Below are 25,482 nucleotides of genomic sequence, written 5' to 3'. Positions count from 1 at the left end.
CAAATACACTTTATACATATTTAAGTAATGTCAGTATATTAATTTCAGATTCTACTAGACAATGGTGAATGATGACTTATTTAATAGAGTATTAACTTTTTCTTGTGATCTGTGACAAGTCACTTTTGGATGATTTTTTTTGAGATACAGTTGCAGAAATTGTGCATTTTGAAATGAACTCAGTAAAATAAAGGCAAAAGCACTCAACTGCAAGAAAAAGCTAATGAAACTTGCTTAGTAATCCATTCCTTCTCTTTGAAGATCCTTATCTCTTCACAACATAGGTGTTACAGAAATGTTTCTTTTGATCCAAACAGTTGGAAATGTTTTTGATTTGACTCTGGAGGCTACCCCGTAATTTGTCTGCATGGGGATTCCTGTCTCCTGAGTCAATGCTGTTCTCATGCTCTATACTGAAAGACTTAAGTGTTCAATTATTTAATTTACTGAGAGGGAGATTAAAAGATAACATAAAGGATCACCGCATACAGCTACCAAAGGAGAGGGGTTTTGCAGACCACCTGGCTCTTAGAATCTAGTAGAAACTTACAGTGTCTGGAAAAGGAAAACCAACAACTTCATACTTAGGAAAAAAAGAAATAAACTTCTAAAAAGAGCAAAATGATTATGCTCTGAAGAACGTGACAAATTCTCCACTATTGGAAATTTTAATTAATTTCATTACATTTATAAAAGTGACATGATGGATCAAAATAAAATTCAAAACCAAAATTTAGTCTGAAGCAGAAAGGTAGAGAGCTTAGAAGGCTCAGATAAGGCATTTAAAGTTTCCTTTCTGGTTTCAAATCTAACAATGGCAGCTGTGCTTCTTCTAGCTACTGCGTGAAAAAGTGCGAGCTACATGGTTGAGGTGAAGAGGAACTTCCAGCATGACAAGACTACATGGATGTTACTGTACTGCAAAACCATTTCCTCAAAACATTTGCAGACTTCCCATTTTCAAGGTGGATGCTGCATTCAAGATAGATATTCCTTGAGCCAATTGCTAGCTTGCTTAATGGCCTCCTCCCAGCCACAGCAATAGAGCTGAACTCATCTACACAGCCTGAACTCATTTTTTGTTCTGGTAATTAGTTTGTGACATCCTCAGTGTAGTTCCACCCCTTTTCTTGACAAAATGTATGTTTTTCAGTGACAGGAGGATTCCAGAGAAAGTCAGGAATACTAGATTTCTTTTGGAATCAGCATTTCTTACCAGCAAGATGAATGAACTTTCTGTTTACACTCATGCCAGCAGTGTCCCATCTCAGCATCTGACAGTCTCTGCTTTTGGTTACAGCCAGTTTTTCCATCACCACAGCAAAGAATAAGTATGGAGACACAAGATTCTTCTGAACAAGGCTGCCATTGGCAAGCCTGTGATTTACATTAAGACAGGCTTTCATACAAGCAAGTTCAAAAATAAAACTATGAACAAATAGAGCAATTTCATCTTAGTATCCATTCCATGCTTCTATCAGGAAAATATTCTGGATTACACCAAGAAAACTGTTGTTAAAAATAGTTTAAGAAATACTAATGTTTTTCTGTCTTCCACACCCCTGTCATGCTCCTCTTGCCAAAAGAGAAGGCTAAGGCGTATAAGAATCAAGCCATTCTCCTTCTAAGCAGGGGGGATTTAACATTGCTTAATAAAACCATTCAGCACTACTTAGCCTTAGCCCCAGGGCAATACGCAAGCACCGAGTGCAAAGAACTGTATCTCTCTTGCAAAGCCTTCCATTCTGTCTTTCTCATTTTGCTTCTTTTCTACAGATGGAACAGCACAATGCAGTGCAAGCTGAAGGCCTGCCACTCTCCTGCCACAGCCATTTATCATCCAATTCAGATGTTTGGCTCTGTAGACATTTCCAAACAAAGTGTACAGACTGGCACTATTTTAGCTTGAAACTTAACTAGGTAACTCATCTGGCCGCTCACTAAACCTGTCACATACAAAGCCTTCCTCCAAAGGCTGCTGCCTCCTGTTTTCAGCTGTTAATTAAAAACATAACCTTACACAGGAACAGATCCTGCGTTCAGAGGCGAAAAGAGTGTCACTGAGCTCAGTGAGACTGGAGCACTGGATCTGCTGTGACATATATTGAGAAGGCAAGCACATGCAACACAGCAGAATTCCGCAAATATGGTTAATACAGCATCTGAATTTGGCCCGTAATATCTAGTCTCAAATTAACAGCTTCAGAGAAAGCCAGAGAAATACAAAAGGGCAAAGCAGCAATGCTGTTTAACGATGAGATTTTACAACCCAGCGCAAAGATGTGCAGATGCTGCTGACAATCTTCCCCTTCATGTGCCTTTGCGCTGAACGGGGTGGTGCCTTCAGGCACCGCATGCTCATAAAGCTATTTGGCAGATGATCTTTCCTGCCTGCTCAGTGGGGAGGAAAACCAAAGCTCTCTTCCTTGATTTGTCTGTCCATGCACACGCTGGCATGGCTTCTGCTGGCTTCAGGTAAGCAGAACAGTTTCACTGTGCAGGTCCCACTTCCTCCTGACACTGCACAGATTCCCTCCTCACTCTCCTCCAGGGAAATCAGAAGCAGCCACAGCACTTTCCTCTCCTTCCTGGTGTTGTGCCATGCCAGAGAAGCTGGCAAAGCTCAGAGCCTCCCAGACTCAATGCTGTATAGCAATACAGCCCTCATCTGATCCTCTGTAAATATCTCCTATTAAGCTGGACTTACATGAATAAATTCATAGACAATTATATGCCACCTCCATACCATATACAGCTAGGTGGTTTGACCAAGATGAGGACAGGACAAGACAAGGAGGACACAACAATCACGAACTGCGAGAATGCTGGGGAGAAGAATGGCATTCTTTGAGGAAATGCTACCTCAGTAGCTCCACCTATTTCTTTCCTTTTCCATCTCCCTCTGTCTTCTGATGCTGTACTTTACAGTAGGGTTCAAGATGCTCCACTGAGAATAGATTGGCAAATAGGTGGCTTTTACCTGGATTTCTCTACACTCCTGGGCATTCAGCCACAAGAAAAAAAGAAATCACTCATTTCCATTAGTGGCTGGCAATGAGACTGCATCCACTTCTTCTGGATGTAGACTTCACTGTAGCGATCCAGTCATTTGTGACTGTCAGGGCCTAATTACTGCAGTAATGTGAAACTGCAAAACTTACAAAATGTAAGCATAAAGCACAACAGCTAATTGCTCAACTGCAGGCACATCCAAAGTCAGGCTATCCCAAAGCTCTACTCCTGTCCAGATGGAAATGCTCTTGCATACACGAAAGTGACAAGGCCTACATGCGACAGTGCGAGCCTTCAGGTTGGGCACTGCACATAACCCATCTGATGTACGCTCCATCTCACTGCAGCATAATCTTCTTAGGCACTGACAAACAATATTCTTCTCACACTGATCTCCAAAAGCTTATTGAATGTCTGGATGACTTCCTAAATGGTGAGTCCCAGCCAGCTAAACGCTCAAACCTTTCAGAAGAGCTGTGAAGAGCTGAGAGTGTCATGTTTCCTTCAAATTGAAGTTTCAGGAAGAACACGGAGATTTATGATTAGACAGATTTACCTTGAAAATACGCAGGGTGCCTCAGGGAACCATACACCTAGGGGACACACTGAGGGTGCAAAAGAACAGGAACAGACGGAATACACAGAACGCCTTGCTGCTACATCAAGTAAGTGTGTGCCTGCATCCGCAGGACTCTGCTCACTACTGGGTATTCTAGCTCAAAAAGGAATACTGGTGATACAAAGAGAGTTCAGGGTGATGAAAGTTATTTCACTGGGAAATTTTCATTTGTAAAGACTGCAAAAATTAAACCGAGTCATTGGAAGGAAAGATGAATAAAAGGAGATATGATATGGGAATGTGAAAAAACGGCTGTAGAGAGTTACACTGGGCAGCAATTACTACTTCATTCTTGTAATTCAAAAGGAAGTAACTAACATATTTAAAGTAGATTAAAAAAAAAAAAAAAAAGGACTACAAGGACTACATTGAAGCACAGAACCAACCTGCAAAAATCCCTGCTACAACATGACAGGATGACAGGATGACAGGAGATGTGAGTTTTGAAGGACCATGAAAGAAGATGTTTCTTTAACCAACACAGTAAGACACAGCTAAAAAAGTGCTACAAAAGCCAGTAAGTGCACAGGAACAAGTTCCAAAACAAAGGCTGACAAATACTGTTGTTTGAAGGCAGTAACTAGACCACAGACAGACTTTTGGTTTAAAAATCACACATTAAAAATGCCTACAAACATCTAATAATGTTTTTTTTTGTGTGTGTGTGAAAAAGCCTCTATGCATGGGTTTCCAAAAGTAAGATATTCTTTTTATTTTCATGTTGAATAGAACACACTAAGTAAGCATTACATATTTGTCAGTCAAACTTTGCTGTAACTCCTATGAATGCAAACAGACCAATGGAGAAAAAAAGAAGAAAAAGAGGCTACTCATTGATTTCCTAAATGTCAGCACAACTTCACATCTAAGAATCTCTTCATGCTTATTTTTGCTTTGTTTTTATAAATTACCTGATTAGGAAGTCCAAGAATTGGACTGTGCAATCTTGTGAAGGTTTTTCCCAGCCCCCTGGTTCTACAGGGAGAATTTTTTCTATTTTTCTAGCTTTCTTCCCATCTTCTCTTCTGGTGTTCTCTCACTCTTTTTTCTAGCTTGCTACATCTTATGCTGTTTAGAAGTCCCATAGAAACGGGTCTGAAATCTGTGAAATGCTTTCTTTTTCTTATATCCCACTGGTTTCAGCTAGAATTACTTTTGACTGAGTTGGATAAGAATTAAAAATTGAAAAAGCCTTCAGAGGATTGGTTCTTGTTTCCACAGGGTTCAGTTAGGCACAGAGAAACTCTACAGGAATAGGACTTCTACTCAGTGGGACTTTGCAGCAACATGGGACTTCAGTAGCTGTGGTTGCCGCAGTGGAGACTTTCCACAGCAGTACTCCATCATTGCCAGATGGATTTCATCACTATAAACTCTGTTAGTTATGCTCTGCTGTGACCTGCTGTAATCACTGCAGAGCCAGCTCCCTCAATGTCACGTTCTCTACAAGTGGATCACGGCTCTTGCTGACATGTTCAGTGAGAGAGACTTTCTCTTTTAAAACTGAAAGTTCAAATAATTAGGACAGTTATAAAGACAGCAATACATCAGCAGAAAAGGTGACAAGATGAAATTGCAATATAATGTCTCATGCAAGAGCCAGGGATTAGGCTGATTTCCCTACACACTGGAGGGAGGGTAAATCAGAGAGTGAGAGGTACAAGGCTTAGCACTGTACCTGGGTAAAGATGCATACTGCCTTTCCATCCCTTCGAAGTGGAGATTGTATGAGCTCCCATCTGGACCTTTTCCAGGAACCTGCGGAGAGGAGAGTAATTAGACATGAAGATCAATTATGCACCCCAGCTACTAACAATGCATCTCAAAATGATAAGCAGAGAACATATGATGCTACAATATGCCAAAATCAACAGAAGAAAGGTAGGGGCTCAAAGAAGCTCCAAATCCCATACATAATCTTATCACTGCTAACAAGAAAGGCTTCTGTATCAAAGAGCTGTTTAGAACAGGTACAATCTTCAAGACTTCTCCTTGTTTGCATGCTAGCTGGGATACTGTCTCCCCTTCCCTGACTGGCTTTCTTCCTAGAATTCAATAACATGAGGAGCTAATCTAAGTAAGCATACTGCTTCTGATTCCTGCAGTGTAACTCCTTGAATCAAAGCAAGCATCTTAGTACCAAGTCTGCTGTTTTCCTCCACGCTTGTGCTTTTCTCAAGTATAAAACACGATATAAACAGGCATTGCTTTCAATCTTAACACAAATCCAGAAACTTCCCTTAACACCACTGCAAACCTAAGTATCCATCTGGGACTTAAATGCATCTGGTGTGCTCTGGTGCTGTTTCAGAAGTGAAACATTAGTGCACTCAGTTAAAATGCCAGCCCACTGCTTGGTTTGTTTGAAGATGGCAATTGGAGTGGGCTAGAGAGCACAATTCTAAGCTGGAAGTCTCCAACTGGAGTACGAAATGGTGAACTTCAATGCTTTTAGCACACAGGAACTCTCCCAATTTCACTCACTCAATGCCTGCTGATGGCCCAAAGTGTTAAGAGCCTTGTTAAAATGGAGCTATTAGTCTTTTTCTCCATAAATGCAGGAGGCTCTGACTGCATTCAGTGTTTCCTACATTAGTATGTGTTCCTATTCCGGTGCTGCTAGAATCAGCAGTTTTATAAAGCAATATACTAAGAGGCCATTTAAAATCCCCTTCCCCTTTTACAGATTAATGGCAGAAAGGAAGATTTAATGCCTTTTCAAACATTTTTAACAATTCATTAAAAAGAAAAGAATAAATCACACAAAGCTTTCTGCAAATGCCTGATTGTAGAAAAACAAACAAAAATTAACATGTGCTGCACGTTCCACAGGTTAGAGCACATTTTTGTTAGCCTTGTAATTTATGCACAATAAGTCATTTTCACTGTGGAGATTTAAAAGCTATAATGGGACAGGTAGTGCACTCAGGTGTAGGAAGTCTTATCTACTTTCATACAGTAATTTTGTGTACAATCTCTCCACTACATATGCATTACATAAGTCCAATGCAAATAAAGGCATCATCCCTTCCAGCTCCTAGCAAAGCACAGGAATTATGCTTGACAAATACCATCATGTGCCTTACCACTCACTAAGGATCCAAGACACTCATAAGAGGAAAGATTATTCAGCACAGGCTTCTTGCTATCTCCCCTTTATCCGAATCAAAGCAGGAAGGAATCCTTGTGGAACTGGTGGCCACAGGAAACCACCTCTGATTTGAAATGATCCCTGCGTTAGCGGTGCCTGACTTCGGGTGAGTGAAAAATAACAGTAATTGCTCCACATTTCAAAAGGAGGGCAGCAGGCTAAATTCATCATTCATTCATTTTTTCCACCAGTAGAAGTAACATGTAGAGAGAATGGACACATGCACTCGGGCTGAGTCATGGCCGCTTTGGCTGCTCTCATGCTGCTAATTTGATCAGGTTGATAATTTCCCTTAATTCACCAGGTACAGCGGTTAGAGAGGAACCTCCTAATTTGTGCTTTTTATGAAGAACGAGGAAGGAAAAATCCGAATGTATAATTTAGTTTGCTTGGCACAAAAGCCATGTAGGATACAGCCTACCTGCGTGGCAGCAGCGAGGTTATTAACTATGTGCAGCAGCCAGATGCTTATGAGCGCAATGATGCGCCGGGTAACTCACCCTGCACCCACAGCCCTGTGCAAGCTTCATGGTGATTACTTTCACACCTACCATGAGCAGCGGCAGCCAACATGCAGGAACAGATTTAGAATTATTCAGCAGCGATCCCAAAACTTACACCACTCACAAGACAGTAAAAAAATATTTACATTGCAAGGCCTTTTTACAGCCTGAAAACGCCCCTTTTCTGATGGGTTTCCTGCAGACCAGCCAGAAGGAGGTCCCCCCACCGGCTCTGTTTGTATATATGATTTGGGATCCAGTTACCATAGAAACCCCCGGCGGTGGATACAGGGCTTTTGGTTCCATCAAGCTGCTCAGTCTCCCCATCCTATATAAAACCTCAATGCTCTGGAAAGGCAAGCTCTGGCTCTGTGTCGCTAATTAAAGACTCAGCCATTTCTTCTTTCCTTCCCCCATCTGTCCATGCAGCAGTAAAAACATAGCATCGCTCAGCTGAGAGCAAAACAGTGCCTAAAATAAAATACTACCCCGACGAGAGAGAAGTTGTGAAAATAGAAGCACCTTCCTCATCCAATTTATTTATGCTTTAGATTGAGTCCAAGCAATGGTTCTTGCTCTCTCCACAACTTATTAAGCTAAAAATTGGCATTAAAGATACTAATTAGCAAGATCAAAATATTCCAAGCTTGTCCTCCCTCCCAGCAGACAGGAAGCACACAGCTGGCCTAGGACAGGGGCGTTGGTTTGAAGCACATCTTTAGTGATTTTAAAGTGATTAGGGAAGAAAACAACAGAATAGTAGTAGAAGAGTTAAAGCCTGGCAGTCCTACTCAGGCCAAAGGGATGCTGAGCATGCAGTGGCCAGTGCGGCGCTGGAGCTGGCAGGAGGGGTATTGCTCAGCTCTTGCCATCAGCACCCAGTAGCACTGGCAGAGCATAGCAGTGGTGTTTCACAAACATACAGTAATGCACGATAGAAGGAATGATTGGAAACACACATCTGTATTTTTAAATTAACTACATCAACTTAAAAAAAAAAACCCCGTCATTATGAAGAAATCATCTCTTAGAGCAGAGCGGCCTCAAATAACTAACAAGCAAAACATGAATATGCAAAAATAACGGGGGAGAGATAAACACAGAAACAGCCATCATCCCATCAGCGCAATTAAAAGAGCAGCAGCATGCCTAAATTGAGGAAAGGAAAGCTATCTGTATTAAAAAACAACAACAAACAATTCACAAAACTCAATCCACAGGCAGCAGCAGGGGACTGGCAGGGAGAGAAGCAGGGGAGCAGGCTGGGGGCTCCTTCATCTCCGGGACAAATGCAATCTACACTTGTTGCAAGACAGGAATCTGTAGGTTCTTAATTTCCTTGCAAGACAGGAATCTGTAGGTTCTTAATTTCCCATTCCTACTCAAAAGAATAAGCAACTGTAGAGAAAACGAGAAAACAAAACGAAGTTGTACAGGTGTCAGTGAAGCTGTTCCTTTGTCAAACACAGTAACTGCAGGGTGCTTCAGAGGAGGCTTGTAAGGCACAGAAATGATAAGCAAACAGAAAGCAACCTGCTAATTCTCCCAAGGTTAAGTTCCTAGGGAAAAAAAAAAAAGAAAAAAAAAGTGGATATGCACATGTAGATCAAACCAGAGAAGAAATGTCTTAGGTCACTCAAACATTTGTGCATAAGCACAAATATTGCACAAGTAGAGTACCCCTATAGGGAGGTATCTTGAAACAAACCAAGGATTTGCCTATAGGAAAGTGCTGGGGCTGCAGAAGAGAAACATAAGCAGAAGAAGACGTACTTCATTCTAAAGCTTGAGGCTACCTGGAATACTATGCAGAAAAATGTGAGAGGCCATGTTTTTGTCTGGGAGATGCTGCATTTTGTTTCTTCTCACCTGCCTCACACTGCCTTCCACCTGGAGTATATATTCCAGGCTAAAAGCAGCAGTGGACTGGACAGCTTCCTATGCCCGTTCTGTACGGAGCAAGGCATCCAGGTTTGGACAGCCGTTGTGGTATGAACGACAGTGAGCACGTGCATGGTGGTTCTCCATAAAAAATGGCATGACACTACTGCTGTGTTTTACATGACTGACAAGCACTACAAGACATGATCCAGCCCAGGAAGCCTGCAGAGTAAGGCATGTGCTCCACCATCACCCAAGTGCTTTGAAAATCCCACCCAGTTCTGCCTTTTGCCTGCAACTCTGTGTATAAACATGGCACACAGTGCTGCCGGATTGCTTAGCACATTTTTCAATAGCCTTGTGATCATCTGTTAAAGGACTTGATTCAGATGCTGGCTTGACCTCTGTTCTCAAAGCTCTTCTTTTGTCTGTGAGCGTTTCTAATCACATGGGTTGAGATTCAGCATGCCAAAAAGAGCCATGGTATAACGGAATGTGCCCTTTAACCTCCAGGTCTCCCCTCTGCTGAGACACAGTTGGTTTTTGTTTTCAATTAAGTGAAAACTGAAGAAAAACTCAGAGAGGTAAAAGCAGATTTGTTCTCCACCCCAGCCCCAATGTTTCACGCACAGGTGAAGAATGAAAATCCATCCATTTTATTTTTTGCATTTCAACAATCTGCCTGGCTCTAGTTACTGCCAGTCACTAGATTTAAGATTTAGAACAATCTGACACACTAACATTTTAGTTAGCTGCTAAAACAGAGGTGAGTTACGTATGGCAGTAAACTGCATATTCCATGTGAAATGGATGAAGTTGATGCAAGGGGTCTTCTTAATTGCTTGCTGCTATGATATCCTAATTATCCCACCCTTCAAGACCTCCTGCATTTCCACAGAAAACATGTTTTCCTCCATCCAGACTTTTTATGTTTTGCATCAAAAGGTAAAAATTAAAAATTCTAGCAGTGTTCACAATTCAAAAGAATTTTCCTGATGTTTTCCTTACATACACAAAGAGGGATGTATTTTGCTTTCCTGGTTTTGCAATGAAAGTTGAAACAGTGATTTTACGTTATTATAACACTCATCATTTCTCCCTCTAATTTGGATGGTTTTTAATAAAGCTCCATTGATTCCACTGAAAGAAATCCCTCCTGGCAAAAGCAGAACACACACGCTGATTGCTAAATATGCAGCAATTATCATATTCAGCAGCGCACTTTAATATCTTATTTATAGATGTATCTATCTATAATTTGCTTTAATTAAGTTGCATTGATTTTAATGACAGAAGCAGTCCTCAAAGAAGAGCCTAATGCTATACGAGCCCATCAACACTGCTTTGCTATTGTTTGGATGTAAGACGGCATCTTTCGCACTTCCTTTCGATAGTCTTATAGCGCTTTTCCTCACTAAGAGGCTGCAATGGAAAACCAAGACAGTGCTCCACAGGAACCCTCAAAAGCACCTCCGCTGGAGAGAATGCACTTTCAGCTCCCTGGTACATACTGAATTTCTACATACGACATTTTTAAAGACTAAGGAAGGAAGCAACACCCTCCCAGAGCTGCAGAAACCTTGCATTTTGGCTCCTTCTCCATCTAACAGACATCCTGAGAGTTTGGTTGTTGGAGGTCATTAAACCATGGTCTTGAAGGTTTGTTTTGGGTAGTCTAGCAACTAATTTAAATTTATATTTCTTTTCTCAACAGAAAATAGAAGGTGAACCAACAAATGTATGTGGGTGCCAGTTCATAGCGCAAGTGTGATTTCAAAGACTTTTAAAGTTCTTTTTCTGGGCTCAGTCACAGGACGCGTTGAGCCTCCTTTCTCTTCAACACATAGAATCATAAGGTTGGAAAGGACCTACAAGATCATCTAGTCCAACCGTCCTCCCACTACCACTGCTACCATGCATTACATACACTCACTTCTTAGAATTTGACACAATGTTCTAGTGTTGAAGTTGTTCCAAAACACCACTTGATGCCATTAGAACTGTGGCTAACTGTCAAAATGCATCTTCAAGAGATAGAGGGAGGTACAGTTGCAGTCCAAGCAGAGTCTCTTGGTCTCGGTTTGTGCTGGGTGCCATCACATACCTTGGCCCTGATTCAGGAGAGCACACTAAATGCTGATGACGGTGATTTAATTTCAATAGCATTTGATTCTTCTTGGAGGAATTCCTAAAGCAGACATACACCTGCATCTCCCAGTAGCTGTATCTCCTTTTTGGATGAAAATACAGAGAAAACATCAGTCTCTCTGTATCCTGTACATGTTTTTACACACTCAAACACCCAACATTCCAGTGATGATGACCTAGGCATCTACACCTCTGAGGTAACCCCATAAGATATTACTGGTTCACATCAAATGAGGATCTATCTCAGAGACTGTTGAGTAGCTCTGTAACATTATTTATGCTGATTTCAGTGCATCACTCCCTCCCAGTATTTCCTTCTTTTCTAACAAGAAAAATAAGTGCTGGCTTTTTAAATCACCACCTTTTGGAATATATCAGCACTAATTTTATAAGAATTGTTCATGTTAAAATGCAAGGGCATGATCTCCAAGGAAAAGCATCAGTGTAGTTATGCAAGTACATTTTCAGCTTCTGGTCATCATTTTTCATTCACTGATTATTGCTTAAATGTTGATTAATAGTTATGTTCATGCTGCTAGAATGCATTTCCCCTGGGTGAGAAAAACAACTTTGTCTAAAGAAAAAAGTGATAGTAATCAAACCATCTTTCCTCTTCCCAATAAGAAACACAGATGCATACTGCAGAGTTACTGATGATTTTAGCTTTGCTGGCGAGCAGTTTTGAACATTTTCGCTTAGAAAATCAGTTGCACGAAGCCTGAACAGCACTTGGTCAGTTAGACTGTTAGGCAATTAAATGTTCTCCTTCTCCCTCTATATCTTACACACATACACACACATATTTACAGTCATCCCTTCTCCCTGTGCGATGAGCACCAGGAACACTGATGACAGCAGTGTTCCAACACTGGAATTAAGCAAGGCTGATTATGTCAGGATTTACTTCACCCCACTAATGCCCTACCTTGTTCAAGGAGGTGAAACTAATGGCTTAGAATTAGAGAGAGAGGAAAATTCTTTATAAAGGCAATAGACTGAGGAAAACACAAACACAGATGGGAACTTTAAAAGGGAAACAGGCTGTTCCCATAACAGTTTAAAAACATGGCAATTGCCTTAGCTCAGTAGAAAACAAGCTCTCAGCGTTTGCTGTATCTCACAACACAAACTAGAGAGAAAATAGCAAAGATGGAGGTAAAGCCAAAAATGCACAGCCCCAAAAGATAATATTCTGCTTTCTGAACCCTAGCTCCGTGATCCCTGATCCCTGGTGCAGAAGGACTATGGTTTCCTCTGACCATGCAAAATGAGATCATTTCCTGGCCTGTGTCCTTCTCTGTGGGTGGCTTCTTCTTCCATTAGTTGGATAATATGTTTTGGTTAATTCCACCTCTTAATTGTCTTTAACGAGCACCAGATTTGCAACAGCCTCACTTGCAAACCTCTTCTCAGAGTACAGAGGCAAACAGAGGCCCTTGAGCTGAGCACAAAACTTGAAAGCAGCAAAACAAAAAAAACCTCAGCACGTACAGGCATTGATTCTTTCCAACTACAAGGGGGCATTTCAATTGCTCTTCCACTGAACCAGGCCAATGTAATTAATTTCTTCCCAGCTGCTAGAGAGAATAATTTAACTTTTCACTGAGACACATTCATGATGCAATACACGCAATACATACATGCGAATGCATTTTTTAAAGCGCATCTCTCGTAGTTGTTTTATGATACTATGCACCATTCCTCCCCCTGCATCAAACAAAACTGGTCCTTCTGCCTCAGCTTCTGTTTGAAACTCAGCTGCTTCATGTTCTTCCCAGTCTTGCATTCTTTGCTTCTCTTCTCACTGTAATTAGTTTACAGGACTACTTATCCAGATGATTACTGCTTTTAAATGACAGTCATCTTTTCTTTTACTCCAGTTCATTGTTGTGTATCATTTTGTCTTGCTATCTGAATACCCAGTTCTCTAAAGCATTTTCTCATTATGTTATCTCCCGATATAAGGCATTTTGAAATACTTCATGAGAGACACTGTACAAAGTAAATTGAATTGAATTTTCTCTCAAAGTCAGGGGCTTTCAGCATCTTTCTCTAGCTAAGTCAGCAGAGTTCTTGGCACTGGTGCCAGGGTGTAATGGCCATTCTATGCTGCACAGATACAGGCTTGTGTTCTTTTTAGGGAAAATGAAATGACAGTGTCAGAACCTGGAAAGCAAACAGGGGACAGATCAATACTTCCACTTACGCTGAGGATGGCAAATGAAAACATTTGGGGGTATTTTTGAGGTTTTAAGCATGCACGTAAGGATAATGCCATTTTGTCCTACCTACCTACATCTGCTGTTGGTGCTGAATGCACTTGCAGGGGGTACGTGCATGCGTATGCCTGCACAGAAAGAGGGAGGGAAGGGGGAAATAGCAGGGCATGAAACTAAATTGCAGAGCAAGTAGTGGAAATAGACAGTGAAAAGCTTCCTGCAGGCAGGCAGCTTCACAGGGGAGAAAGAGCCTTTCATTGTCTATAAAATCATGCCTTGCTGGAGGTCCTCAAGAGTAGAAGGGGTAGCGCCTAAAGGCAGTAAATCTCTTGCTGTTGTATTATTACATTCTAAACACTTAGCTACTGTACAAACCAGCACACTGCTTCAAGAGAAGAAAAGAAGGAAGAAAAGGGAAAATGAACAAAGGGAAGAAGCGGAAGATGGCAATAAAATTGGGAAATAACCCCCCACCACACCTTTCCCCAAGAATAGTTCACATCAAAGAGAAAGAGCAGAGTGAATGGTCACAGAGTTAAAAGTTAGCCTCAACTCCTTCCATCGTGACTTGACACCACTCTGGAAGAGTATTGCTAGAATGTGAATGGTTAGCTTGTAGCACAGGCTATTAAATCCACCCTAATCCTGTTAAACACAGACACCACTAAAGAGAGGCGCTCTCTCAGTGGCATTATGACAAAAGCTCTCCACACTGCAAATTCAATATGGTTAACAAAAAAAAGTCCCAAACCTGGATTAATACTGAGCAAACAACATCAGCATAAACAGGCTTAGAGAGAGGAATTGCTTTCCATATGCTGTGGCATCAGGTTCCTCCGGATCTTCAGACACCAATCTGTAAATGTTACAGACATTGTTTCTCCTGCTTGCAACTGCTGTTGGGTGGCGACCTTCTTTGCTTGCTGATACCAATTTAGCAGTTGGTACAGCTTCTATGTGATTTGGTACTGTCTGTTGTTTGCTGGTACCAGATGGATACCAGATGGGTAACTGTGGGCAATGGTTCCTCTGTGTTCCAGTCCCAAAATCACTGCCTATTGGGTCAGTCTCGTCAGTTGACTCCTAAATGGCACTTCAAAGCACCATTCTGAAAAACCTCAACATCTGTTCCTTACTCCTAATGACCTCAAAAAAATGTTGTAGACATACTTTCCTTTAGCCAGGAGTTACCACGCATCTGCAGGAAAAATACAACCTTGCAGATGCTCACAGTCATCAAACTCACTCCTCGCTAATGGCAGCTCCAGAAGCCACCACCTCAGCTCTGAAAGTCAGCGCTGAACGTGAAGTGTAATCAATACGTTCTTTTCTGAGGTAGCCCCACAATGTAGGAGTTGAGATATTTCAAGGCATTTGTCAAACACTACTTTCAGCAGTGAAGTGGAAGAACAAGAAAGCAAAAAACTGAAAATGCCTTTGAAAGGCAGCTGAGAAACTTGAGGGCCAAGCGTAAAGCAGGGAGCAAAGCGAGGAGTGAGAAAGTGATGGAAGAGATCTGCTTTAAGTATTAATCTGCGATTGGTCTTTCACGATGTTGACTTGGTCGTCAAAGTTTAGACAGGAGCAGAAAGGCCAGTAAACAGTTGAGAATACTGCCTGTTGACATTATTTCCTACGTTATTTCATACAACTCCTTCTGAGAAAGGGAAGAAAGTTTATTTAGGACAGTATGGGAGCGTTCTGGTAAATTCTCTACATGTGCTGCAGGAGAACACTCTCTACAGAAAAATACAGCTGACATCAAAGCGTATTCCCCACCCCCTGTCTTGTTTCATGGAGAAGTTATGATAAACAGGTTATGTGTTCCCCTAAGGTTACCATGGAAACTCATTCTTTTCAGGCCATCATTTGCAAAGGTAAAATTTGCATTAAAATGTGATGGAATTTGATTTTGTGCATGTGTGTGTGAAACTCAAGTGGGGTCATGCTACTACGCAGTATAGCTATTATTTCTAACTCAGGAGCATACGCTGAAGGGAGAGATCTATTAATCCGTGTAAACACCTCAGTGACCAAATTACAGTTTAATTGCTAACTTGACAGGTATCTTCCTAGCAAATTAAGAGAAATACTTTGAAAATTAGCTTCATATGCAAATGTAAACGTTAATACTGATTCACTGGTGGGTACCACCAGATAGTATTTTGTTAAATTCCCCTATAATCATTCCACAGGAAAGATTGAATTTAGATTGTCAGAATGACTTTGTTTTGATGATGGCAGACCAGGCATAGAAAGCACAAGCATGTATTTCAAATTACACATTTTTATCTTATCTTGAAGGAGTTATCATCAAATTACAAATGTAATGAGATATAGACATGCTTAATGCAATACAAGTAATTTCTGGGTCTCCTCAGAGCATGCTTTGCCTGCCTTGTTTTGAGTTACATCTTGCACCTTCTAAGTCATAATTTCAGTTTAGGTGTCTTCTGCTATGACTTTTCTTGAAATACTTGATGGTACAAAGCACACACCCAATCCTGGCCTTCCAGGCGACCATTTTCCTTCAGAGCCACTGCCATTACTTGTCAGGCACAGAACTGGTCTTCCTAACACAGCAGTGCATTACTTACACTGGTAGTTTTGGCAGTCATTAGTACCAGCTTATCAAGAAAACAGATGAAAAGACCATACTGAGAAAAACCTTAGGATTACTCACTAGATGGTGAGACACCAGTATTAGAAGAGAGAAGAGATACCAGTATTTTCCCTTCTTCTCTGTTGTATCCATTCACAACACATGTTCAATCTAATATACTACCTAATGAAATCTATGATTTTCTGGGGCACTGGACTATGTACGTATCAGCTGTCTTGAATAGCAGACCCCCTTGAAGACAGGACTTATATTGCTCCTCCAAAGGCAGACAACCCAGTAGAATTTGGATTACAGAAGACTTAACACCTTAAATTATACAGGACTCAGCTGGAATGGCTCTACTTAATATTGGGCGACATGGCACTTTACTCAGAGCAGGTTGTTTGAAAACTAGTAAAACCAGACAGCAGTATTCATAATTCTTGCACTCTTATAGTTAATTAATATAGCTGAATAAATAGTGAATTATATAAGCGTCTCAAAAAAAGTCAAAATCAGCCCTCCAGATTAAGAAACACAGTATAGGTATTTCATCAAACACATTTTTGTACTGGCAAATTCCTACTTACAAATTCAATTTACTAATATAATCAAGAACATTAAAGGTGGTGTTTAAAAAAACAAACAGTGAAATAAATCAATTTCTATCTTTTTCAGAACTTCTCAAAACTCGGCACATTCAATAGAAAAACTGTGTTTCAGCTGGATCCCATACTGAGAAAGAAAAAAGCAGTTAGCACTTCTTTTTACAAGTGTTCTTTGATAATAAGAGACAAGGCTAAAAGTTTAAAAGAACTGGTCCTGAGTAGAAAAGCCAAACTCATGTACAGCATCAGCCTATCAGCCTTACCGGGTAAATGGCATTCTCATTCCCATATTTTGTACTTTATTTTAATGCAATCTTGATATTAGATTAACATCTGCACTACAGACCTTAGACTGGGAACTAATAAAGTTATCCACCCAATCTCTCAGTGTCTGAGTCAGTGACTTTCTTTTTCATTTTAAATAATTATAACGTAGTCTGTTTGCTGAGAAAAAATAGAGCCTTTATATATTCATAGATAATTGCTTATATCCAGCAACCAGTGATATATTCTAATTGCTTTTCACACCTTGGCTGTGAAGATATCTTGAACTTTTTAGTGTTTTTAACTGAAAGACAACAGCATAGCCAGAATACTGACACCTTGGCTGCTGAAACTGTGCCTATGATGTAATTTAACAAGCAGTTCTTCTAATGCATTTTGCAGTGAGGAACTCCAACAAGACTCAAGAAGACCCAAGACCTACTGCTTAGATCTTATGCTGCAATAATGAGAAGTGCTACACATGTACAGTGCAAGATTTCAATCAGAAGTCAAAAGTAATCGAAAGTCCATTATTTCAGTTGGCTTCTGTCACATACTGAACTACAAAAAAAAAAAAAAAAAAAAAGAAAGATCCGTACCCTGTAACAGCCTCAATGACTTCGTTGTATTGCTTGACCTGGCTTCTTTCAAGCTCAATCCTGTTCTGCACACTCTGGGCAACTGATGCAGTTTCCCGCTCTGAGGTCATTCTACTTTCCATTATGGTAAATGGTCAAATTTTGCAATCCTTTGTCAAAATCATTACGTTTCAGTGGAATGTTAAAACTAGCAGGCAGACCTGGACAATGACCAGCATCTCTTGGCCACAGGTTGCTGTCTCGGACAACAGTACTAGGCAACTCTTTGGATCAACAATATTTTTGAGAGAAGAGATTTCTTTTTAATCAGCAACATACTGAACAAGGACATAATCCAGGGAGACTAAACTGTGAGAACTCAAAAAGAAGTCAACCGTGTCAACATCTATGTGAAAAACACACTGAATCCCTGGTAGGAAAGGCAGAGCCTCCACCCTATGCCTAAGAAAAAGGGTCAAGTATGAGGCCTGGTTTCAGGTCCAATCTAATAAATACCTTAACTACACGCTTAGCTTCAGCCATGAGTTTCAATAGCATTACAAACTTGCCTCATGATTTAGAAAAATCAGTGCTGTTGTACCCGGGGCCTCCTTCCAGAAATTGAAGCAGGCCTCTTACTAATAGCCTGAGGAAGAGGAGGTCAATTTTGAAAGGAAACTACATTTTTTGGCCCTTGTAGCCAGACCTACGAGCAGCTGTATTTGATTCTATAGTATGTGGGGCACTGACTTGCTGGAGGTCAGGACTAAGCTGTCATGCAGAAGTACATTTCACTGAAGACAAGAGAAGGTTCAAAGTGCAATGTGTTGGTGTTAAAATCTCAATTCTCTTCTGCCTTTGCCACGTGATGCTGGCCTGAGATTTGACAATGCACACACATGTTCAAGGCAAGTGGCCACACAGTCATGTGTCTATGTGGGGATTAACAAGTAGCTAAACAACTGTTAAAGCCTATGCTGGCAGAAGCTTGCCAAAAATGAAGCAAATCACAAAGACCCAGTGGTCATGCTGCTTAGAACTGCAATGCTGCTTTGCATAGGCCCACAGGCCAGTTTGCAGACTAGCTCTGAATGTGCTGTTGCTGTGCCCATCCAGCTGTGCCCTAAAGGATAAAAGTTGCAGAGCCAAGTCCTGCCTGTGTGCACAAGAGCAGTCCACCACGCTGTACAGCATGGATTACTTTTCTCCTCATCAATATAAATACCAATTAGAGGTTTGTTTCCTGCCTTCCCAAACTTACTGGCAAATTAGGGAAAACATATAAAACAGAAAACCTCTGGGGCTCTTCACAATGTATCAATGTGATCTGTGTCAGCTGTTGTGGTCTCTGTGATACCACAACAATCAAGTTCTCAACTTGGGCAACATCAGAAGAATCTCCCCCAGGTGCGAGGGACATGACCATCAGAGCATGTGTAAATGTGCACCCAGCAGGGCTGCCCGCTTTCCTCCTGCTTCCTCCTGCTATCTCTACAAAAACTTCTGACTTTGTCCTCAGAATCACTCCCCTGTGATTAAATAAGACAAAAAGCAGCCACGTGGTGAGGTACTTTGTGGAAAAGATGACATGATGTATGCCTGGAGTTCACAGAATATTCTAGGTTATAAACTGTACCAGTGGGCTTTGATAAGACGACATATGGCACCAGAACTGTTTCCCCCTGGTAAACAAGAGTGTGTACATAGTGTTAGCACGAAGACAAGAGCATCCCAGATTCCCCTCTGGTTCAGCTTCACTATGCCAAATTCAACCTTTGTGTAAGTAGGAATGACTCCAAACAAGTATAAGAATCACTCATTATTACTAGTATTAATGGAGCTGAGTTTGGCTCTCCTTGCATGTGCCATTTGGAATAGTTTATTTTTCACATGAGGTTTGGCAGGGATTTCTCTAAAATAATTTCCCCCAGAACCCACCCTCAAATCCAGCCTGCAAATTTCAAAACATCTCTGCTTCCTAAGAACAGCTTTTTAGAATACAACCCAATCTGAAGCCTTTGTCACACAGAGTTAAGTAGAGACCATAAAAAGTTTTTGATTGGTGAGCTAATCGTGCATCCTCATAAAGCACTTCAGATCATGTCAATTAATATGTTGTAAAAACATATACTCAAATACTTCTGATGCAGAATTTTCAAAGCAATTACATCTTAAGTCATTGTCTTTTTCTTTCTTTTTTTCTTTTATTTTTTTAATTTGATGTTTTTACTGACTAATAGTCTGTGGGCTCAAAGTCTTGGATTCACAGCAGTTTCTGCTATATGGTTTCACAAAGTACATAAAATTATCACTTCTCCCATTGCACTAGAAGACAGGAATGTTGTTATTTTGGAAATTGGAATTTTGGTTTCTAACCACGATCCAACACAAATGTTAGTGTGATTTGGGAACCCAACCTATTTGACATGCAGCATCCTGAACTCGGAATGAATTGATCACGAAAAGTACAAACAAATCCTTATTCATCCTGAACATAAGCACAGAACCCCTTGACACATTATGGAAAAATAATACAGTCCTAAACATTCCTTTCTTTTTTCTTTTTTCTTCTGTTTGATTCTTAGGCTTGGCTTCCTGCCACAGTAAAGTAGTTGGCCTATACACAGACAGGCAGAATTCTTCTTTTGTACTCTCAACTGGGAACTGACAAAACTCAGTACATTACAGATTTGTTTCAATCAAAATGTTCACAGCCAGAATCCAGAGGCAGATTTTCTTACATCTTTAGGCTACTTATCAACTTACAAACCTGATTTGCAAATAAAAAAGCAACTCTTAGAGCCACTTAATATGTAGTTTAGAACAATGAAGCTGATGTGGCCACTAACAGGTGGAGAATTATTTGCAGTGTGGCCTGTGTTACTCGTACTGCTCGAATGTACACAATAAGGATAGAATTTCAAGAATTTACTGCCACCCTGAAGGAAAGAATTGATGTTAAATAACTGGATTTGTACAAAGTCTGTAAGACAATCCAACTAAATCCTCAAATACACGATTAATTCCTCATTATTTAAATGTTCTTAAATAGAAGAGTACATGCATACTTTGTAGCTTATCTTGACATCTCCTTCTCTATTTCTCATGATCTGTTACTACACTATGACTACAAATCCCTGAAAAAAACTGTTTCATGAAAAGAATCTCCAACTCCTAGGGAGATTCCCTGCATTTTTGCAGCTTACTCTAGTTCTCTCAGCATTTCACCGATACTGCAGTATCCAGTAATACATACACAGACATATTAAGCTTTTTTTCCTGTAGTCCCAATGGTTTTAGGATTAGATTTCTATAGAATATTTTCATGATTGCTTTCACTATTTATGTTCTGCTAAGACATCAACATGTACACACATCTGAACTCTGTCTTCAGGTGATTACTTTCCAAAAGACATCCTAAGCGTCAGAAAATTTTAGGGCAATCTCACAACTGACAACAACAGGTATCCTTTTTCCCAAACAGCATTTACACTGACCCTCACCCTACCCTTTGGTCAACTAGATCTAGCTGGGGTTTACTTTAAGCCCTGTGATCCACTCTGTAAAACTATGCCCATCATTTTTCTAGTTGTAAATATGAAAAACAAGGCGGGGAAGGGGGGGAGGGTGAGGGGTTGAGGGGGAAGCAGGTGCAAAGGAGTCCAAAGGATGCAAAACTCAGCAACAAACCAAAGCACAAAGAAAGTGGAAATTAATTTTGAAGGATCTGACTGTATAGCACAGACAGCGCTGTATACACGTGTCTGTTTATGGAGACACACGAAACTGAATTATTCAGTTACTTAGAAAAAGAACAGACTGTGGGGAAGGGAGAGCAGAATGAAGGCGCAAGAGAGCAAAAAATTCATCCAGCAACAGATGAGAGGAACAGAAGAGGACTGGATAATGGATACATGGTGGGAGAATGGATGATGAGAGAATAGCAGTCCTATTTAGAATGAATTTTTGACCTTATTTTTAAACATTTATGGATCCCAATTGCCTGTCATGAGATCATTTTGCCTTACAATGCTGGCTTTTTAGTCAGCTTTGCAGTTTAACTTGATTTATCCCACTTAAAAAAAAAAAAAGTAGATTGTTAGAAATACCCCTTCTATTAGAAATTCTGTCCCATTACAGTGTCAGCTAAAGGCCACTTGTCAATGTCAGCTTTATCAGATGGAGATTTGCCCCATGAGTTCTCAAATACTTTTTTGGAGGACAAGACCCAGCGTCCATTTCTGAGGCTGCTGATTTGTGACAGGATAGCGTCTTCTGAAATTATCCTCTGTTATTTCCCAACTTATCTGCATGTTTTGTGAGATGGTGAGTAGTGATTACAGCAGCTGCTGTACATTAGAAAGAAATCATACAGAAAAGCTGGCTTAGGTAATACAATTGACAGACAAAAACAAAGAATGAACGAATTGAGTATTAAAAATATATACAGAGATCCAGGATCTCCTTTCCAGCTGCAGCTTCCCTGGTGACATTGCCTCCTGTGTGAAGCAAGAAAAACCTGTACCAGAAGGTTTTCCTCCTCTCCAGCTATCTACTGATTCTTTAAAGAAAGATCTGATGTCCTGAAGTTTTTATTTACAATTATGCAATTAGTCATCAACGTGTTTCTTCACTGATTGAATAAAGATGGAAAAAATCAGCTGGTGTTCTGTCTGTATCACACTGTGCTTCTCAGGGTCAGCAGCCCGAGGCGGGTGACATGACATTGCTTACAAAATATCTTGAGGACTCTCCAAGCAAGATGCTTTGAGACATTTGTTTTACTTTGAATATTTAGATCCTAATTTTTATCCTTTGTTTTTGTTTGAATGGATTGATGTAACATGTATTTTAAGGGTAAAATCACATGTAGGAGTAGAACTGAAGAAATATCAGCCAGGAGTCAGAAGAGAACAAGCTGTGGTCACAGTATTATAGAGACCAAAAGACTGCCTATGAAAGCCTGGCTGGGAGGATCAATGAAGATGATATTGTTGCAGTGATGAGACCAGGAGTCTTTGAAATTTGTAAACCACTTCAACAAGAGAAACTTGCAGCGACAAACTTCAGTGCATTAAAGCCCTTGAGGTAAACTCCCATTTTTAAGCAGACTGCAATTCCTCACAACAAAAAATGTTTAAAAATATTCTGTATTTGAAGGACTAAAAGAAACAATCCTGGTGCCACTATTATTAATCAGTTCAAGATTGAGATACTCAAAGCTCCCTTTCAGCTGCTCTGATTAAGGACAACTTGCCTCATAGGAAAAGTAAGGCTTTGGAAATCAGTAATCTTGGGGTATTATACCTAATAGGAAAGGCTTAAAAAGGATTACCTGGAAGAAACCTTTATGAATCTTAGGAAACTACACTGGGCCATAAATATCAGCCTTCTCTGAGGATTAACAAAGCTTTATCAGTTTCAGATAAGAAGTAAAAAAACCTCAGTCTGCTGAAGAGGTACCACTAGGCCAGTCCAGGTTCTCAGTTCAGTTTACAAAAGCTATTCAGAAGAAGAACGGCAAATTCAGGTCACACAATCTAAGGCAGTAGATTGAAGTTAACCTCTCAAAGGAAAGAATTACTTCACTGAAAGTGAATTTTTCAGCAACTGATTCAGAATAATATATATTTTTTCCTTGGGGAGGGGAGGAAGTGGGGTTAATGGACAAATAAGGACAACGATTTACGCAAGCACAGCCCCCTTTGAACTTTATCTGTGTGACTGCAATAAAGTCTGTAGTGTCACATAGGTATTGCTTTGTCTATAATCCCAATCACTGAAGATTTCATTTCAGATTTTGTACCAATAGTTTGGAGTACCATTAAAAACAATGTTAGCTCAAAGCCCAGGTGTACTTAGATTTTTAAGATTTTTAATATATCATGCCTCTTTTTTAACTCAAATTTCAAATTTAGCATACATTGTACCGTATCATTTTTGAATGCCAGTTGATTATAATTACTTGTAAAGAGAGTCCAACTCTGAAATCTGTTCAGGTGGAGCTCATGAGTGCCATAATTGTCATCCCATAGACTACAGCTGTTGCATTTATTTAATACATTAAAAAATCTAGCACTCTTGACTTAATTTCTGGTTCTACCACAGGTTACACTTCAGCAATGAGTAGATAACACGTCTTCGTGTAGCGAGTCCTACGTGTGTAATCAGGAATACAGTATGCCTGTAACATTTGACCACTATAACAGTATAGTGGTAAAATATTTTAAGATCTTTTGATGGAGTAGGAGCAAATTATTCCATTTTTCACCTTACGGAAGTGACTGAGAATGTATCACAGCCAGATTGCTATTGTCCTGCAAGCAGAAAGAAGGGCAGGGTAGACATGCCTGTACTTCCTCCCTCTCACTTTGCACAGGTAAGCACAGTGAGAGTCTGTTCTTCCAATGCTGTCATTAACCCACGGAAACACCTGCTGAAAAGCCTTGATGCTATCACATGTGACAAAGTTTGGCAAGGACTGCATACCTCGGACCTCAGGAGAGAGGAAGCCCGGACCTACACCAAAGGCAGTAAACAAACACAGTATTCTCAGTCAAGTTTTCATGTTATCAGTGTTTGCTTGAGGTAGAAGAGTTGGCATTAAACATTTCTCCATTTCTGTAAGCCCCCCAAATTCATGATAAACTGACACAGGATATCTAGAAAATACAAATAAATCAGTTTCTTCTGCAAACCCTGAACATGCACCAGCCCTGTGCAGCATACTGTGGACATACCCAACGGTGGTCGCAATCAGACAGCTGTGTTCGTCCTTCATCGTCCTCATAGAAAGGTAAGCCCTCCCGCCTGGCCTGATGGTACTCCTTCCGTAGCTTCTGGATTCGGTCAGCATTCCCACCACCTGCACAGCCACTGAGAAAGATAAAAGATGCTAAATTAAACTCGTATATCTACACAAATTAAAACAATGTTCAGATACCCACGTGAGCGTGCATGCAATGCCCACACCTGATACAAATGGACTGTGAACATTGGACTCTTAATTTCCATAGCGCCCGCTGGCTCACATCAGCCCTATTTTTGCCTTCCCATATTAAAAAACTCTTAATTGCAAATTTGATCCCCCTTTTTAAAAAAGGCTGTCCCTGTCCAAAGAACTTAACAATTCCAGCACAAGACAAGAGACAACAGATGGATGCAGACAGATGGGGGAGCACAAGGAAACTTTTAACATTCCTATGAGCAGCTATAAATGGCTATCATATTTTAATAATAATGATGATGGTAAGCTGCCAGGAAAACGTTCCCTTTTGCTCCCATGCTAAATGTGGAATTTCCCTAAAATTACATTTGTTCAAGGTAAAGAATAGACAATACTCATGAAGAAGCACAGAAAAAAGTTTTATCTCATAAAAAACAACCTCGCTGCCAACTATAGTAAGAACTGAAACATCAGCCATGAATACAGAGGTGAGGCGAAAGAGATGGGAAAGCACACTACTGAGTTTTGACACCATTTTTTAAGGGTAGTAATTAATCATAACTTCACAAAGACTCAATTCTACGCTGGATATACTGCAAGCTGCCTTGGTAAAGGCTAGTGGAGTTGCTTATCAGAAGGATTAAAAAACAATCCTGAAAATCCCTAGGAATTCTAGTAAAATAAAATACAGGCACATGAAAATGAATAAATTAAAAGCTTCTCAGACCTATTTCCAGCCCTACTCTAGCTACTGGAAAGCACACTGTCTGCGTTGCTCAGTAGCATTTACTGATGTTCAGAGGGAATTGTAGAATTTCTTTGTGGCAACTTTAAACTCACACTGCTGTTGTTGCAGCACGTATTCATACATTCTCTTAACCTCAGCTTCATCACACCTGTAAGCGGCTACAGAGTACAGACTTATTCACTTGAGCTCTGCAGAACATCTTG

At 40.4% G+C, this 25,482-nt stretch overlaps 1 protein-coding gene across 1 annotated transcript in view; it reads right to left on the bottom strand.

Annotated features, from left to right (window-relative positions):
• Positions 1 to 25,482, bottom strand: part of PARD3B (par-3 family cell polarity regulator beta) — a gene marked incomplete at both ends in the record, with an annotated part of 368,067 nt that overhangs the window by 19,789 nt on the left and 322,796 nt on the right. Inside the window, 2 exons of the mRNA XM_079539163.1 lie at positions 5,310 to 5,389; positions 24,326 to 24,461. Coding sequence (XP_079395289.1) covers positions 5,310 to 5,389; positions 24,326 to 24,461 — 216 coding nt within the window. The remainder of the gene's footprint in view (positions 1 to 5,309; positions 5,390 to 24,325; positions 24,462 to 25,482) is intronic.

The sequence above is a fragment of the Tetrao urogallus genome (assembly GCF_951394365.1).
Source record: "Tetrao urogallus genome assembly, chromosome: 8".
Taxonomy (NCBI): domain Eukaryota; kingdom Metazoa; phylum Chordata; class Aves; order Galliformes; family Phasianidae; genus Tetrao; species Tetrao urogallus.
Note: the sequence above shows the minus strand (reverse complement) of the source record. Positions and strands in the feature narration are given on the sequence as shown.